Source organism: Octopus sinensis, linkage group LG18, assembly GCF_006345805.1.
Source record: "Octopus sinensis linkage group LG18, ASM634580v1, whole genome shotgun sequence".
Lineage (NCBI taxonomy): Eukaryota > Metazoa > Mollusca > Cephalopoda > Octopoda > Octopodidae > Octopus > Octopus sinensis.
Genome location: NC_043014.1, coordinates 27365986 through 27385985, shown reverse-complemented (window position 1 = coordinate 27385985; position 20000 = coordinate 27365986). Strand labels below are relative to the sequence as shown.

Below are 20000 nucleotides of genomic sequence, written 5' to 3'. Positions count from 1 at the left end.
ATAAAAAGTCATCTTCGAAATATTAATGTATAAAAGACAATAATCAATTAAATAATTTTTATAGAATGCAAAAGATATTTTGTAAGATATTAAAAAGGAGACAGTGGGTGGTAGTGGTGGAAATGAAGATTGCATATAGTATAATACAGAAAGAAGCAAATCTACTAGGTTCGAAGTCGAACGCAACACCACATACCATAGAGTGGAAAACAGTTGAAAAAACCCTGCCATATGTTAATGGATCAAAGAAATGTAAGCGATGCGTAGCTGAAAGGACTCAAGTCCTTTTCAGATCTAAGGTCTCTAACTCACTGCTGAACTCTAGATCTGAAATTTTCAATAGTTGTAAGCAAAAGCCTAAGTTCCTACTGAATAATTGTGAAACACCTCTCCCAACGGATTAAATCTGTATCAGCACCAATGGCTCTCATGGCTTCTGATCTTAACTGATCGGAAGTGTTATCATGTACATTGTTTGTCTTGGTATAAAAGATGGGCTACAGAAAATATTCTGCTCAATACCACAGATTTGCTTGTCAGTTGTTTGACCTTAACCAGTTGACCATGTTCCTTAGTGGATGAAGATATGTGAATCTCTGATCACGAGCAGAATTAGTGTTTGTGTGTGTGTGTGTGTGTGGGGGGGCATCATAACCGTGTGTTGAAAGGAATTCTTGGAGGTTTGGATAATTCACCTTTGGAAACATGGGTGTTTCGTTCAACATCCTTAAACAACCCTTATTCAGGGACCTTTTGAGCGGGATGGGTTACTCGACCAGAAGAACATTCTAACTGGGCCCCACCTGCAAGGTCATGTGCTGTTTATCTTGATATGAGATCAGCATGTCGCGTACATATGGTTGTGATGCATGTGTCTAGTGTACCCTTATCAGACGGGTAGTCATGATGGGTATACTGGGCTTCGTATATTTTACCCCAGTATCACTTGATGGCATGCACTGCTCTCTCACTCAATAATAATAATAATAATAATAATAATAACATCCAAAACACCTGATGAGGCTGGAGGGTATATCAGCCGAAACGTTGTGTTAACAACAAACAAGATGAGGACAAATATCCATCAAATGTAAATAATGTACATAATGTACATAATTCCTCATCTCTTAATATATATATATATTGTGTTTATTATATATGTATATATATATATCTGTCTATCTATCTTTCTATCTATATATGTATGTATGTATATATATATGTTTATGTGTGTGTGTGTGTTGTGTGTGTGTGTGGGGGGGCATCATAACGTGTGTTGAAAGGAATTCTTGGAGGTTTGGATAATTCACCTTTGGAAACATGGGTGTTTCGTTCAACATCCTTAAACAACCCTTATTCAGGGACCTTTTGAGCGGGATGGGTTACTCGACCAGAAGAACATTCTAACTGGGCCCCACCTGCAAGGTCATGTGCTGTTTATCTTGATATGAGATCAGCATGTCGCGTACATATGGTTGTGATGCATGTGTCTAGTGTACCCTTATCAGACGGGTAGTCATGATGGGTATACTGGGCTTCGTATATTTTACCCCAGTATCACTTTGATGGCATGCACTGCTCTCTCACTCAATAATAATAATAATAATAATAATAATAACATCCAAAACACCTGATGAAGGCTGGAGGGTATATCAGCCGAAACGTTGTGTTAACAACAAACAAGATGAGGACAAATATCCATCAAATGTAAATAATGTACATAATGTACATAATTCCTCATCTCTTAAATATATATATATATTGTGTTTATTATATATGTATATATATATATCTGTCTATCTATCTTTCTATCTATATATGTATGTATGTATATATATATGTTTATGTGTGTGTGTGTGTGTGTGTGTGTGAGAGAGAGAGAGAGAGAGAGAGAGAGGGCGGAAGAAAGGGAACAGAGGAGGAGAGTCCGAGAGAGGAGATAAAGAAAAATATCTAAGCCAGGAACTATATCAACATACTCAGTAATCAGTATATATGTTATTAGTTACCTCTATGTTGTCTGATGTTATCAAGTTTCTCATGAAAAGTGTTGAAGAGATTATGTCTGTCACTGCCGGTTCCTGTAGGACATAACGGAGAAAAATATCAATTTCATTTAGGAAGCATCATGTGATTCATAAGACAGTAAACGTAAGATGCTGCTACATTCATCACTCATTGTTTCATATGACCTTATTCATATGACCTTATTCATGGCATCCGAGAATGCTAGCGGAGGAAGGATGTAGATATCGCCGACTGGATACCCGCAGTCCTTGCAATAAGGAGAACTTTAAAGGTAATCTGTGCAAAATCTGGAGCGATTCTACAAATCGAAACTGGAGAAAGGCGCTTCATCTCAGTTCGCCAACGAGTCAGTAATGGCATCTTTACTTGGTTGCATGGACTGCTAGAAATAACATCTAAGTCTCCTTAATATTACACCGATCGTCATAAAATGGGAGGGACAGGTTGGATAATGTAGTTTTTATATACCTTTTACCTTTTACTTGTTTCAGTCATTTGACTGCAGCCATGCTAGGGTCACCACCTTGAAGAGTTTAGTCGAAAAAATCGCCCCAGGACTTATTTTTAAAGCCTAGTACTTATTCTATCGGTCTCTTTTACCGAACTGCTAATTTACGTGAACGTAAACACACCAACACCGGTTGTCAAGCGGTGGTTGGAGAGAAACAGAAACAAAGACATACACGCATAGATATATACGACAGGTTTCTTTCAGTTTCTGTCTATCAAATCCACTTACAAAGCTTTGGTCAGCCTGAGGCTATAGTAGAAGACACTTGAGTTAGAAGACAAACGAGTTAAATACTCAAGAGAAAAAAGGGAAACGTCCATCTTTCCTTTTCTCACGTGACCATCTTTCTTTTTCTGCACGGACGTTTTTTTTTCTCTCTCTTCTATCTTTTCTCTTTTCAAAGAAAAATACTTGTCCCACCGTTCACTATTTTCCTCTCGATCTGGTCTAACGACCCTCCATGTATGTTTTCGTTCGGTTTCCTTGTATGTCTCCACTGTCCTGCTTTTGTTCCCAACTTTGACCCTCTATAAATCCTAAATATTTGTTTTAGAATTTATGGGAGCAACTGTCTTTGAAGACTCATATTGTTGTTGAATGCTCGAAATGAGGAGTAGATAGACAACCGACAACTGATGAAGGGCCGTTTCTCTGTGCTTATTTGTCCTGTTTTCCGTTTTTCTCTCGTTGTTTACGTATTTAACTCGTTTGTCCACGTATTTCTTGTTGTTTACACAGTTGGTAACGTCCTGTATCCATATATGCATTCCCCGAGCCTTCCAGTGACTCCAGTCTGACCCCTCCACTTCGCACATCTTCCCTAACCAACCCCTCCACTTCGCACATCTTCCCTAACCAACCCCTCCACTCCTTCAAACGAGCCCACAACCTACGAGACCACTTGGTCCACAAATTCTTCCCTAACCCAACCTCCCAGCTCGGCTTGTTTCCCTGCTCCCGCCCACTCTGCCGCACTTGCCCATGCCTCTCCAACACCACCCTCTTCACCGGCACCCATCATCGACCCGATCATATAACCAACTCCTTCTCCTGCACTTCTAACAATGACACAGGGGCCATCCGGACTCCCGTTTTCGCTGCGAACAAGGATTAATCTTCTCTCTTCGCTCCTTTGCGCCACATGAACTCAACTCTCTTCCCCTCTTCATTTAAGCCTCCTCCCTTCTCCTCTATTCTTCTCACACCTACTTCCTCCTACCCACCTCTCCGCTCTTGCCCGGACTCCTACTTCTCTTTACTCCTACCCTCCTTCTCTCTACTCTTCACTCCTACCCACCTTCTCCCTTTCCCCTCTCCCTTTATCGTCATCCTTACCCCTACAAAATCCAACCCCACCTTCCTTATCCATCCCACCTTCCTTATCCATCCCATCCAACCCTCACCCCATCCCTTACACCAACTCCCACATACCCCACCTCTACCCCCACCATCAGCCTAACCCACACCCCACCTTGCTTTCCCCACTCTCGCCTCCCACACATCCCAACACCCCCACACACCACCATACCACACAACACAACACCACATCACATCACACCTCCACGCACACACTAGCACTGACCACTTCCCAGCCCCACACCATCATCCACACACATACACATGCACACACGCACACGTAAAGGTCACCTTCGATTTGGGATCACCACTACTTTATTATTTCCCCTTCTTCCTTGCTCTCCTGTGTGACCCCTCTGTCCGGCATTAGCCATGATAGATCGCTAGCCACTACACATTCTTTATTTCCTCTTCCTGTTTCTTTCTGTGTTCCTTTCTGTGGAAGAGCGTAGGCTCGAAACGTTAAAAACTTTTTCACTTCCCGAGCGTTAAACTAATACATCTGTTTGTTGTCTACACAACCTGTTTTCGTCTTTCGTTTTTTTTGTGAATTCTCCCCTATACATACATAATACACACACACACACACACACACACACATATATATATATATATATATATATATATATATTATATATATATATAATATATATATATATATATATATATGTGTGTGTGTGTGTGTGTGTGTGTGTATATATATATATATATATATACACACAGACATACACATATATATCTATATATATAAAACTCAACTTGTGTGTGTGTGTGTGTGTGTGTTGAACTTCCCGGCACATCTCCTCCTAGCCAACAAATCGTAGAACCACCAAAAATGGGTCACTTAAAGTTTAGGCGAATGAAAATTGAACTGCGCTATTTCTGTTCCGAAATTCATCTCGCAAGTGCAAAAATCGATAATATGTTTGTTTAGGCCTTATCCCATGCATTGAATAGTGAACTTTACTCAGTCAGCTGTTTGACGTGAACTGTGTTCACCACGCGTGCAAGAATGCGTAAATTGCATGAAAAATAAAAAAATCAAGATATAAAAACGAATCGCCGTAAACATTGTAGAAATTCGGCAAAGAAATGAATTTTCGGAATGTAGCCTGGAGGGTTTTTTCGTATTAATCGTTTGGACTTTGTGAACACATACCAATTGTTTTCATAACATTTTTAACGCTTTGAATTAAATGTGACCATTTTGCGTTGAGTCTGAAGTTTGAATCACTTTAACCAAATTTTAGCAGGCCGGATTTTTCATCATCACGATACACCACCAGCGACTCCCTGAAACTCTCCCCTGAAATCCCCGTTGAGAAATCTATATATATAAAACTCAACTTGTGTGTCTGTGTGTGTATCTGTGTTTTTGTCTGTGTGTTTAACTTTTGGATCTACCAAGTTTCATTATTAAGGATGGAAAGTAGTGTGTAGCAAATCTATATATAAAGCTGAAGTTGTCTGTGTGTGGCAGGTTTGGTAGCCTTTAACTAACACTATTTCCTTCAAGACCCTGCAGCGCAAGTTGGCCAAAATTGAGAGTATGATAGAAGAAGGCTTGCTCTTCATTCTGTAGAAGATAAAATTCAAATCGGACCATGTTAACACCAAAAATTATTTACATAAAAAAGGTGCTTTTTTTCTATGAAAATCCCTATTTTTTACGATTTTTGACTGCTGTGTCACCATTTTTCGGTGTATTTCAACTGGCAAAATGTTCACTTGAAGAGAATAACAAGTTGCATAATGCAAAATTTTTACTTTTCAACAATTCCAATTCTAAAGGGTCGAAACAAACCCAAGCTACACCGGGTGATACTGCTAGTATACATATAAATATATTGTTTTTTATTATTTAATTGAACGTCATGCATCCATTCCAAGTATATATATATATATATATATATATATATATATATATATATATTATATATATATATGTGTGTGTGTGTGTGTGTGTGGTGTGTGTGTGTGTGTGTTTGTCTGTGTTTGCTCCCCCGTCACCGCTTGACAACCGGTGTTGATGTGTTTAAGTCCCCGTAACTTAACGGTTCGGCAAAAGAGACCGATAGAATAAGTACTTGGCTTAAAAACAGTAAGTCCTGGTGTCGATTTGTGGATCTAGCTTTTTTCATTCGCAAAATATGCATTTTTTAAAAAGACAGTAAAAAATCTGAAAGTCGGCTATAATAATAAAAGCTTGCCCGTCTAATTGCTATGAAGGTATGATGCTACGGAGAAAAAAATTGGAGTAAAATGTTACAGAGGTTTAAAATTCGAAAAATTGTGTATTTTTAGCCAATAGCGAGGCAGAAATTTTCTGCGTTTAGCGGAGCATTGTCAACTTTAAGGTTGTACCCTATGAGATTTATAGTTTAGCGTCTTCATTGTAGGTTTCTAAATAAACAGAAATACCTAATAAAATCAACATGTATCATCTTACTGTTTCTTTTGTCTCTTCATTGATTGTATGTTTTTATTCTTTAAAAATTTGTTATATTAATATATTTATCTGCACGTGTTTACTTTATGCGTATTTCAGTATTATGTATACCTGTCATGTATATGTGCTTACTTCATATTAGTGCATGTGTGTGTATGAGTGTGTATGTGTCTCCAAAACTTCGAAGTTGTGTAATGTTTTCATGTTTAGATCTGTAAACTACGATAAGAATAACACTGGTCAAAAAAGAATTTGTCCTAAGAAAAAGAATACCTGTATCCTATATAGTTTTGCATGGAGAATTCAAAAATAATGTAAAATTGTCTTTACTAAGTTCACATATTCCATTCACCTTCATAATATTTTCTACACAAGGCCCGAAATTTTGGGGGAGGGGGCCAGTCAATGAGATCGACCCTTGTACGCATCTGATACTTAATTTATCGACCCCGAAATGATGAAAGGCAAAGTCGACCGCGGCAGAATTTGAACTTAGAACATAAAGACAGACGAAATAAAGCTAAGCTTTTCGCCCAGCGTGCTAACGTTTCTTATTTCTTTATTTCCACAAGGGGCTAAACATAGAGGGAACAAACAAGGACAGACAAAGGGGTTAAGTCGATTAATCGACCCCAGTGCGTAACTGGTACTTAATTTATTGACCCCGAAAGGATGAAAGGCAAAGTCGACCTCTGCAGTCTTTGAACTCAGAATGTAATGGCAGACGAAATACCTATTTCTTTACTACCCACAAGGGGCTAAACACAGGAGGGACAAACAAACAAGGACAGACAAACGGATTAAGTTGATTATATCGACCCAGTACGTAATTGGTACTTATTTAATCGACCCCGAAAGGATGAAAGGCAAAGTCGACCTCGGCGGAATTTGAACTCAGATCGTAGCGGCAGACGAAATACGGCTACGCATTTCGCCCGGCGTGCTAACGTTTCTGCCAGCTCGCCGCCTTAATTCACCTTCATAATGCCAAGAATTGACTATAATCAAATTTCAGATTTGCATTGATACATCAAAATTGAAAGCAATATGAGCAAAATTAAAGGGGGCTCATTTTGCGAATGAGAAAGATTTGTTCGAGTAGAACTCTTCAAGGCGATGCCCAGCATATCCACAGTCAAATGATTGAAACCAGTAAAATAATAGAAGAATAGAAGAATAAAATAGAAATAAAAAATTTAGTTTTGTTCTTCAGGGAAATAGAGCATTTTAAATATACTTACCGAGAGGAAGCATGAAACGCTCTGAAAAGATACAAAACATAATTTTAATTATAATACTCATTAAATGTTTAACTGGGCTTTTTATCCGGATAAAGGGGAGTTAACTGTAAAGTACTTCTATTCGAAATAACGTTCATATAAGAAACTAACAAACCTAATATATTGGTTTCAAATTTTGGCACAAGGCCAGCAGTTGCGGCGGAGGGGGTAAGTCGATTAAATTGATCCCAGTGCTTAACTAGTACTTAATTTATTGATCCTGAAAGGATGAAAAGTAAAGTCGACCTAGGCTAAATTTGAACTCAGAATATAAGGACGGACGAAATGCCGCTAAGCACTTTGCCCAGTGTGCCAACGATTCTGTTAGTTGACTGTCTTAGCAGCATAAACCTGATATATTGATAGTATTTTTCTTCTGTTTTTTTTTTACGTCTTAGCTCTCTTATATTTCTTTTTACTGCCAATAAAGTGTAACGATAAACAAATTTACTTAATGCATTCTTAGCAGCTACATATAGCCAATATCTGAGTGTAGACGTGGTTGCTTAGGTAACTGGTTTGCATGGTATTAACGAGTTCAGGTTCGATTCCTATTACGCATCTCATTAAGAACCTTTTTCCATAGCCTCAGTTCAAATAAAATTCTTGGATGACGAAGCCCGTCGGACTAGCTTATTCGCTCTTTCATTTTAATCAAAGTTTTATGACCCGAACAAAATCCTGAATGCATTCAAGCCCAATGCCTCTGCTTGATGACAATGGTCACCAATTATCAAAGAATTCATTACCAGCAGGGAGACTACAAATGAGCCGCTCAGACACTGACACACTTTGTAGTGTGTCTTATTTTAATTTATTGTATGCTTTACCCTTCTTTATTCTTTGTATTGTACTTTTTTTCTCAGTTACTTCCTGTTCGTATCCTCAGTCTAACAATTTAACCTATTCCGTGCCATTCCATATCCCCCCACAATGTGTTTTAGATACGACTATTATCAACATACTCTAGTTAAGCTTAAGAGCGAAGCGTCGACTGTGTAACGAGAAACCAAGTTATATCACCTGAAGAAGAGATGCTTCTGCACAGCGGGGTGCATTGAAATTCATTGGATAGTTTCCCACCCACGAGAAAACAGTAAAGGATGTGTCAAAACGAGCGTTGATATTAATAAAATTTCCAGTATATTCTATATATATATATACACAACTTATAAACAAGGGCAAAAGAAAAAAAATTCTAATGCCAAATATACCGAAACTAGACACATCGTCCATAACCATTTAATTCATCACTATAAGCACGCGTCTCGAAGAAAGCCGACAGAAATTTCTAAAAAATTCCGTTATTACCATATCGGGCCCGATTTCAGAGTTAATTCATAAGAACCTTCTCTTCATCAGTGATAAATGCGGCAAAGAAATAAATGAAATACTTACTTATACCCATGGAAGAAGCAAACACTAAGTCCTGAACACAATTAAGTACTCCAAATATATCCAGAATAGAAATTGTCCAGATGAAGAGAAAGTTCTTATGAATTAACTCTGAAATCGGGTCCGATATGGTAATAACGGAATTTTAAAGAAATTTTTGTCGGCTTTCTTCGAGATGCGTGCTTATAGTGATGAATTATATAGTTATGGACGATGTGTCTAGTTTCGGCATATTTGGCATTAGAAATGTTTTTCTTTTGCCCTTTTCTTTTGCCCTTGTTTATAAGTTGTTTATAAATTTAACCTTTAAAGGTATTTTTTAATATGCTGGACATTGATAAATTTTTTTTCGAAAAATTTTATCCTATATTAGATGTATATATATATATATATATATATGTATATATATACTAGCAGTATCGCCCGGCGTTGCTCGGGTTTGTAAGGGAAACAACTATATAAGCATTTTTAGAGATGTAAAGTATAATAGCCATCTCAATATGGCTAACCACTGTAGCTTTTTACGTTCTGAGATTTAATAATAAATTTTTAGAGAGTTACTTCCCTTATATATGCCAAAAATGCATTAAAAATTGGAAAAATTGATTGTAATTTTTTTTTTAAATCGTAGACTCATCGTAGACGCGCGCTAATACCCAGAAGGGCTCGATATGAATCACGACTATAAGATACCCGGTTTTGGTTAAACTGCACCGCAAAATGTGGGAGTAGTTAGGAATATAAATCGTAGGAGACAGACAGCACACAACCTCACTTTTATATATAAAGATATAAAATTGAAAAATAGGATAAAATCTTTATAAGAATTTATCAAGTAGTTAGCGTGAAAAAATCTCATAAGGGAAAAATTCATCAATTTTTCCTCTTAAATATATATATATATATATGACGTTGATGATCGCCTGGGGCTAAATGCATGAGTAACACCCCCCACCGCCCTGCCCTGTCCCTAGCCACATTCAAATAGCTAATATCCCTTATGTGATGGAGCAGTTACTGTCTATATCTCGTTTAGAGAATTATTATTGCTGTCGAACAGATTTTCGAAAAAATGTATTTACGTGAAAATCTATATATAAATATCCTGCACAGGAAGTTGTTCGTCGAGGAGCGGTGCCTGCCATACGTTGACGATAGGCAAATACCTTGAAACCTGGGTCCGTATGTGGCATCCGCTTCTTCGGGGAATGATCTCCCTTTGCAGGATAGAGGACACCGTGATGGTGTCAGCCTATCTGGTGACGTTGATGATCGCCTGGGGCTAAGTGCATCAGTAACACCCCCACCGCCCTGCCCTGTCCCTAGCCACATTCAAATGGCTAATGTCCCTTATGTGATGGAGCAGTTACTGTCTATATCTCGTTTAGAGAATTATTATTGCTATATATATATATATATATATATATATATAAAGGGCATTACTATACATAAATGCCTCAAGCTAGGAGAGACTCCTAAAAATCAAAACTACCAAAATAAATAAATGCGTTTATTTATTTGGGTAGTTTTGACTTTAGGAGTCTCTCCTAGCTTGAGACATTTATGTATTGTAATGCCCTTAATATATATATATATATATATATATATATATATATATATATATATATATATATATATATATTTAAGAGGAAAAATTGATGGATTTTTCCCTTATGAGGTTTTTTCACGCTACCTGATAAATTCTTATAAAGATTTTATCCTATTTTTCAAGTATATTTAATACTGAAATAATTTTTAAGAATGTTTTTTCATATTATTTTGCCCTAAAATCGGTGTTCTAAGCACTCACATTTTCAAGCTTTGGATATTCTAATTTTTGGATCAGTTGAAATTCAGCTTTCTCCTATATATATATACTAGCAGTATCGCCCGGCGTTGCTCGGGTTTGTAAGGGAAATAACTATATAAGCATTTTTAGAGAGTTATAGCCAAAAAATAGCAAAAAATGCATTAAAAATGGAAAAAATATGATGGTAAATTTTTTGAAAAATCGTTGACTCATCGTAGACATTTTTAGAGAGTTACTTCCCTTATATAATAACGAAAAAATGCATTAAAATGGAAATAAAACGATGGTAAATGTTTTTTTAAATCGTAGACTCATGTAGACGCTTTCTTAGCCATTTCTGTTTTGGTGTCTTCAAGCCATGAAGTCGTTGTTCTAAAAGAACGCTGGTCTCCTTGACAACGCATTACGACGTTGATTTCCTTACACTCCCTTCCCCACAGGTGCAGGTGTGAGCGTGGATGCCAACTCCGCCGCCATCGACACACGAAAAATTATGCATTAAAATGGAATAAAAAATGATGTTAAATTATTTTTTAAATCGTAGACTCATCGTAGACGCGCGCTAATACTCAGACGGGCTCGATATGAATCACGACTATAAGCTACCCGGTTTTGGTTAAACTGCACCGCAAAATGTGGGAGTAGTTAGGAATCTAAATCGAAGGGGACAGACACTCACACAACTACAGTTTTATATATATAGATATACATAGCGCAGTAGTGGTGAGATGTGACAGCAAAGAAAAGCATACATTCACTCTCTGCATGCAATTAGACTCGGAAAGTTCGTGAGGAACCCATTGACCCAATTTGCTGACTTTTCCGATAGCACACAGGTCTCAATGAATGGTTGAATGACCAAATCCAAGCTTCTCTGCTAGTTCCTCAACAGTTACGATGAGATTTTGTTCCACCAGGGTTTTCAGGATGTCCTTGTCGAGTTCTACAGATCTTTCAGGATGAGGCTCGTCTTCTAGGCTGTTCCAATATAGCTTTGAAAAAAATAGCTGTTAAAATCGAAATGCACTCTTCAAAACTTGCACTATGAATAAGGACAAGATAAAATTACTACCTGCTTTTATAGCAAGTTAATATAAGTAGTTTATCCCATTCCCCTCTGACTTTTAGTTCAAGCTGTTGAAAAAACCGCATTATATTATACATACATACATACATACATACATACATATACACACACACTCTCTCTCTCACACACATGCACACATTTATATTCTGTTATTCTTTTATATGTTTCAGCCTTGAGGTTGTGGCCATGCTGGATCATGTGTGTGTGTGTGTGTGTCTATCTGTCTGTCTGTCTGTATGTATATATGTATATGTATGTGTGTGAACAATAATATTTTCAACAGATGTGTTGCAAATGTATCTGATTAACTATCTCTAGCTATTTACTCTCTTCCAAGAACATTTTCACTCACACTTATGTGTTAGCTTCCCATACATTTTACTCATGTATCTATCAGCGTGATAGAGAGAAACAAATATTACATCTAGTTTCACTTTATTCTTTGCCCACTGTGTGTGTGCGTTTGCGTGTGGTGTAAACCAGACTAAGAAAAGCATTTGACACACACACCAGAATGTGAGTTTTCTGTAAATTTTGCTTAATTGGAGTTTAAATTTTAAAAACTGGACCTGGCATGACGCGATGCATTGTACTCTTAAAAGTGCTAGGTAAATTGTAATTGAAGAAATCCTATATTGTAGATTTGTATAACTCCCAAAGGAGGCAGATAAAATCTGCCTTTTATAATAAGACTAGCAGTATCGCCCGGCGTTGCTCGGGTTTGTAAGGGAATAATTATATAAGCATTTTTAGAGATGTAAAGTATAATAGCCATCTCAATATGGCTAACCACAAAGGGGGAGGGGTGTTACTGTAGCTTTTTTTTTACGTTCTGAGATTTAATAATAAATTTTAGAGAGTTACTTCCCTTATATATGTCAAAAATGGATTAAAAATGGGAAAAATTGATGGTAAATTTTTTTTTAAATCGTAGACTCATGCTAATACCCAGACGGTCTCGATATGAATCACGACTATAAGATACCCGGTTTTGGTTAAACTGCACCGCAAAATGTGGGAGTAGTTAGGAATCTAAATCGTAGGAGACAGACACACAACCTCACTTTTATATATAAAGATTTCCTCTACATAATATTGAGGTCTCTTTCTTTCTTTTGTTATCTTACTGTTTTTACCAATATACATATATATATATATAAATATATATATAGTTACAGAGATGTACTTGCATAGCAAGTGACTTGATCTGAGATCGTGTGCTGGAACGAAAACAGTTGCGGCGTTGAAGGTGTTTATAAGCCATTTAAGAAACACACAAAAACCGTTAGATTCACTTCAACATTTAAATTTAATTTGCCAAAATATTTTTGTCGCTTTGAGACCGCGACCTGTTAGCACGATATTTTTGTCAGTGAACAGGTGGCGGTCTCAAAGCGACGAAAATATTTTGGCAAATTAAATTTAAATGTTGAAGTGAATGTAACGGTTTTTGTGTGTTTCTTAAATGGCTTACAAACACCTTCCACGCTGCAATATATATATACACACATATATATATATGTATGTATGTATGTATGTGTGTATATGTGTATGATGTATGTGTGTGTGTGTGTGCGTGTCTGTGCTTGTGATTGTCCTCCACCACTGCTTGACAACGAATGTTGGTTTGTTTACATCCCTGTCACCTAGTGGTTTCACAAAGAAAACAGATAGAATACGTACAATGCTTACAAAAATAAAACTGGAGTTGATTCATTAAACTACAATTCTTCAAGGCATTGCCCCAGCATGGCCACAGACCAATGGCTGGAAAAAGCAGAAGAATAAAAGAATACATTCTCTGCTTTGGTCTTATGTTCAAGGTATGAGAAAGCTTGAGTTTACATGAGAAGGCCTAACAGACCTGGTAGAAACAGCAACCAAATCTCCCTCAAATCACACCTTACTGTCTTATGTATGTATATATATGAGCCAATGAGGGGGACCTCTACATGGTAGCTAGACCTGGTAGAAATAGCAGCCAAATTTCCCCCAAATCACACCTTACTGTCTTATCTATGTATATATGTATGTATGAGCCTATGAGGGAGACCCCTACATGGCAGCTAGACATGGTAGAAATAGCAGCCAAATCTCCCTCAAATCACACCTTACTGTCTTATCTTTCTGCTACTTGGATATAGGTCTTATATTCGTCGTAAAAACTTTCCTGTCACACACTCACGCACACGCACACACACACACACACACGCACCCTCACACACACACACACTCACACGTTAGCTTACAATTTTATTTATATATTTGCGTGTCTATGTGTGGAAAGAGGAAGTGGGAGGCAGAGTGAAAGAATCACTCACTACAGTAAGTGAATTACTTTCATTTTATTCGTTGCCCAGTGTGTGTGTGCGTTTTCGTGTGGTGTAAACCAGACTAAGAAAAGCATTTGACACACACACCAGAATGTGAGTTTTCTGTAAATTTTGCTTAATTGGAGTTAAAATTTTAAAAACTGGACCTGGCATGACGCGATGCATTGTACTCTTAAAAATGCTAGGTAAATTGTAATTGAAGAAATCCTATATTGTAGATTTGTATAACTCCCAAAGGGAGGCAGATAAAATCTGCCTTTTATAATAAGATATATATATATATATATATATATATATATATATATATATATATATATATAAATAGTAGATTAAACTGATTAGAACTACCAGTGAAGTAATTATTTTTCTTTTTCATATATATATATATATATATGAATGAGTGTCTGTGTGTGTGTGTGTGTATGTGTGTGTGTATGTGTGTATAAAATGTGAGCTGGCAGAATCGTTAACACGCCGGGCAAAATACTTAATACCATTTCGTTTGTTTTTATTTTCTGAGTCCTTGATCACTGGGGTCGATTTAATTGACTTATATCTCCCAAGAAATTACTGGCCTTGTGCCAAAATTTGAAGCTAAAGTATATATATATATATATATATATAGGAGAAAGCTGAATTTCAACTGTTCCAAAAATTAGAATATCCAAAGCTTGAAAATGTGAGTGCTTAGAACACCGATTTTAGGGCAAAATAATATGAAAAAACATTCTTAAAAATTATTTCAGTATTAAATATTCTCCTTCTTTTCTTTTAATACAAATGTAAATATATGTGGGTAATAATTTGTACTATTCTCTCTCTCTCTCTCTCTCGCTCTCTCTCTCTCTTTCTCTGTATATGTATATATATATATATCCCTCCTACCGTGACCGACCAGGCTATCAGATGTTGCTACACATCGTTGGTCACAAAGCGCTTCGCATTGTTTTAGCCTTCAAATGAAGCCACCCCGTTGGCTAAGCGAGCAGGCCAATATATATACATATATCCTTTAATCAGCCTTATTAAACGAACGTCCACCAAGTATTAGCAATAATTTATTATTAGTCTTAAACTTCTAGTTTGCTTCTAAACAATTGGCTTGGAATAATTCTGTATTTGTGTAACATATGATTGTGTGAAGCTAGGCTATAATTAAATTGGTTAAGAAATTTTTTGTGCATTATAATCTTGCCCAATCATACACTTTATAAGAGTATTAGTAACATCTACCAATATACCACATCTATTAGCTATCATTATCTTTTACTTGTCTTAGTCATGCTAAGACACCTTCCTGAAGAATTTGTAGTCGAATGAATCAATCCAAGTTTTTCTTTTCCTTTTTTTAAAGTTCGGTACTTATTCTATCGGTCTTTATTACCGAATCGCTACGTTATGGGGACGTGAATTCACCGGCATTGGTTTTAAAGCGATCACGAGGGACACACACACACACACACACACACACACACACACACACACACACACACACACACAACACACACACACACACACACACACACACACACACACACACACACACACAAGACGAACTTTTTCAGTTTCTGTCTACCAAATCCACTCAAAAAGCTTTGGTCGGCCGAGGCTATATAGAGGACACTTGCTCAAGAGCCACATAATGGGACTGAACCCGTAACAAGCTTCTGTTATTCATTAGATTGGCTTTACAAAGAAATGAAGCTGCGGGCTGGACAAGGACATAATGAAATGAAATGATAAACGATATAATAATAATGAGGGCAACAGCAACGCCCGCCGATTGCTGTTTACCCGAGCACATTGTTCTTTATAAATACCATATTTGAGGCAATAAGCCTCTTACATAGTTCAAAGTAAAACATCGATGAGGCAATAAAACTCTTACATTTACAACAAGAAAGCCATTGTGAGGTAGTAAACCTCTCACACAAGTCAATTATAAAATCAATGAAACAATACAAATGAGGCACCAAGCCTCTTACTTTAATTAGTTACAAATCTTCCTGTCCGACTAGACTTCTCGCCTTGGTCAAACACCTGGACGGTGTCAAGTCGGACCGCTTTAATACAAACTTAAAAGTGTCCTCTGGGAAGGAGTTCATTATGCTGCACAGATCCGTTTCCCATATGACCTCCGCAGCCACCTTCGAAGGCCAGTCAGGGTCCTCCGTGCAGGACAGAATTTCCTTCCTTCGGCTCTTCCTTTTAAACTTATTAATGAAGCTTTCCTTATGGAAGAGGACCACAAACTTCTCCTCCACAGCATGGGAGGGACTACAGTTTCTACCTTCGGTGGCACAACGCGGGAAGTGTATTACAAACCGCCGGCAATGTCCCGTTTTTCTTTTTTACTTTTTTTCCCTGAGGCACGGGAGGGTGGTCTTCCTTCGCTTTGTCCAGTAGATCCTCCCTTCCTCCTGCAACCTTCGGATCCTTCGGTGGGTAACGATTGTTGCCTACCTTTCATATTTTCCTTTTTTCGAGGAGGTTTCCACTTCCTCCTTCTCTCCCTCCAATGAGGGAGCAGGAATTGGTATCATTATCAACTGCTCCAGGACCTTATTTTGGTTCTGAGGGCAGTTCTTTTTTATATGGCCCGGTTCCAGGCACATGTGACACTTGGTGGAGACGACCCTCAAGCACCACCGGATACCTAAACCCGGCCATTTAAAAAAATTCTGGAATTACCAGATTTTAGGCTGATTGGGTCCATAGGGTCAAAATAGCTTTTGACCCCTCCCAATCAGCTGCAGGCAAGATATTTGCATTGAGGAACTTGGTACTGCTGCCACCCAGACCCCGGCGAATAGTATCCTCTATCCACTCGGGCTCAATTCCGGGTGGCAAACTACAGATTCAAGCCCTCGTCAATTTTTTCCCACAATACGTGGGAAGAAACAAAATTTCCCTGCCTTCCAAGGGCCCGTAACAAGCTTCTTACCACACAGCTACGCCTGCCCATATTATCATATTAACAATGTTTTCACATTTTATTTTATTATGGACGCGCCTAAAGAAAAATTATCTTGGACTCTTTTGAGGAGCCATATCTCATGCGGTCCACTTCTCGAAAGCGGCTGCCATGCCTGCTCTACTGTTACTACTTTAGAATTAGCTAATGTTGTTGTTCATATTAGTCGCCCCAGAATTATCGTAAACTTCAACTGAAAAGTCCAGACAGTTGATCTTATTTACATCCTTGCCACTTCCGCATGCCCCCAAACGCCAAGGATAAATTATTATTTAACAAATTCTCGAAAAGTAAACAAATTGGAAGTGAAAATATCTTTATACCTCAACAAACAATAAGTTGCTCAATCACATCGGACATCTTCCTTTTCCATTAATCACTAAGAAAACTAAACCTACAAAGAAACAAATACAAGTCAGCTAATAAAAGACCCCGATTACTCCGCTTCACATGGAAATATTCCTGACTTGTTTAAATATGCATTATCTATAACAAACTCAACCAATTCATTTAACTCATCTGTTGTTTCTTTTTAAAACTAGGCGCAGGTATGACTGTGTGGTAAGAAGTTTGTTCCCCAACCACATGGTTTGTTTTATCTAAATTTGCATGCAATGTAGAAGCATTTAATACAAGCTACACAGGTGTGTGTCTGTGTGCGTGTGTTTATTTGTGTTTTTTTAAAATTTTATATGTACTAAAACGGTCAATAATTGTATTGAGGGAAATGAATATAATGCCTGTCATATATGCATTTATATGTGACTAAATATACAGCTATGTGTACACAACATCACGTTTTTTATTCTACTAAACACCTATCAAAAGTATTATATGTCAAGAAGAATATAAATTTCTTTTCGTCTTTTAAATGAAGCAGTTAAACCACTGCTGGTGTCACATGAAATTAAGCTGTGATTCTATAGCGCTTCGTTTCCAGTTCGGATTGCCGACATATATTTGGATTAATAAAGATTTAGCTTCTCATCCACGTGGCTGATCGGAACTCCATCCATCATTCCATCTACGTACATACATGTATATATATGATTTTGTATATATGTATATATGTATATATGTATGTATGTATGTATGTATGTATGTATGTATGTATGTATGTATGTAAGCATGTATGTATAATTGTCACTAAAAATGGTAAGGGCCTTAATTATCCGAAACTGACGTCAGTAATAAGAATTCTCAAAATGGCATTTTTCGAACAATTAAAGTGTATATGGTTTCATTCATGTGCGTTAACTACAACATTAGACCGCTTTAGCTCTTATTTCTAGCAATGTAGGTGTTTCCTAACACCCTAGTCACATTTAGTAACAATTATAATTCTCCTTTTTGGTGAAACATTGCAAACAGCTGTTTATATTAATTTTATACATAAACATTAGCGAATGGCTAAATCATCCAATAATTTGGATGACGAAACCATTAATACTAACAGCGAAGGAGGTCCCAAAATGCCGAACAATCGAACAGGTTTAATTGATGAGGCAACGGAAATTGATGCAAGGACAATTCCAAGGCCACAAAAGTTACATTGCTTTATCCCAAACTTACCCTTAGAAATTAAGGTAAAAATGACATCTACGATAGATAATTATACTAAAATTAGAATATCCATGCAAGATGCTATCCAATTTGAGGATATAAAAGGGATTGTAGCAGCAATTTATGATGGTAACTGGTGGTTAGCCTGTGTTCTAGAAACATACCCAGAAACTATGCAAGTAAAACTCACCTTTCTTCAACCCAAAGGACCTACATCATTTCAGTATCCTAGAAAATCAGATATTTTAACAATGGGTTATTTAGACATCCTTTGTAAATTTGTCCCCAGAACTGCTACAGGAAGAACTTATACTTCGACAGAAAAAGAAATGTAAAATGCATCACAATTATTAATTTCAAGAAAATTGTCTCATTAAATTTTGAAGATTTCAGAATTTCATCTAACAAGTACTTAATCATTTAAAGCAGGGTAAAAGTGGGAGGTTGGGACATGTAGCTTCATCTGCTAAGCTATCAGGAGTGGCCTCTTAGGTGATGGGGATGCCAACAATTTGTTTGAAGATTCTAAGTGTTGGCAGTGGCATTTCCACCATTGACCATAGCAGATCTGAAAAGTAGTTACAATTAAAGTAGACATTATTACTGAAATAATAAAAATGCTTATTTCGATTATCAGCTCTTTGTTTTATCCCCCAAGCTCAAATTGTCTTGCTTAGTCTTGATAATTTGTCATTATTTTTCACTATAATTATATTCATTATAAATACTTCCCATTGAGATCTCAGTATGAATTATTTTATGTGAGTAGTGACTAAGTAGGGAAATATTTGGACAAAATTTCAAAAAAATCTATGACCGCGTCTTTTGACCTATGAAAGAAAGCAATAATAACCTTTGGAAGTATGATAATATCAATTTCCGAGCTATCGATGTTGACATACTGCTTGGCGAAGTCTAATGCCCTTAGGAGTAAAGTCCTAGATATTGACGGGTAAAAGTCAATAATATCAAACTGCGTAAAATTGCAGTTATGCTTATAGCTAATCCCTTTAAACCACTCTATAACTGACTTACTATTCTTCCACGCAGCATCTTCAGAGCTTTGTCACTGATTCAGTTCTTAACTATATTGAAAACTGTTAACACTTATGAAGAGAGCTTGTCCTTAGCTACATTTTGGCATAAAAAGTGAGATTTGGTCCAGTAGAAAAAAGTTTACATCAAAATTCATAGCAACTTTATAGGAGAGTAAG

At 37.0% G+C, this 20000-nt stretch overlaps 1 protein-coding gene across 1 annotated transcript in view; it reads right to left on the bottom strand.

Moving 5' to 3' along the window:
• The window catches only part of LOC118766811, a 108877-nt gene that overhangs the window by 74833 nt on the left and 14044 nt on the right, over positions 1-20000 (bottom strand). The window contains exons 5-6 of the mRNA XM_036510595.1: positions 7586-7606; positions 2010-2081 (exon numbers count right to left, since the gene is read on the bottom strand). Coding sequence (XP_036366488.1) covers positions 2010-2081; positions 7586-7606 — 93 coding nt within the window. The remainder of the gene's footprint in view (positions 1-2009; positions 2082-7585; positions 7607-20000) is intronic.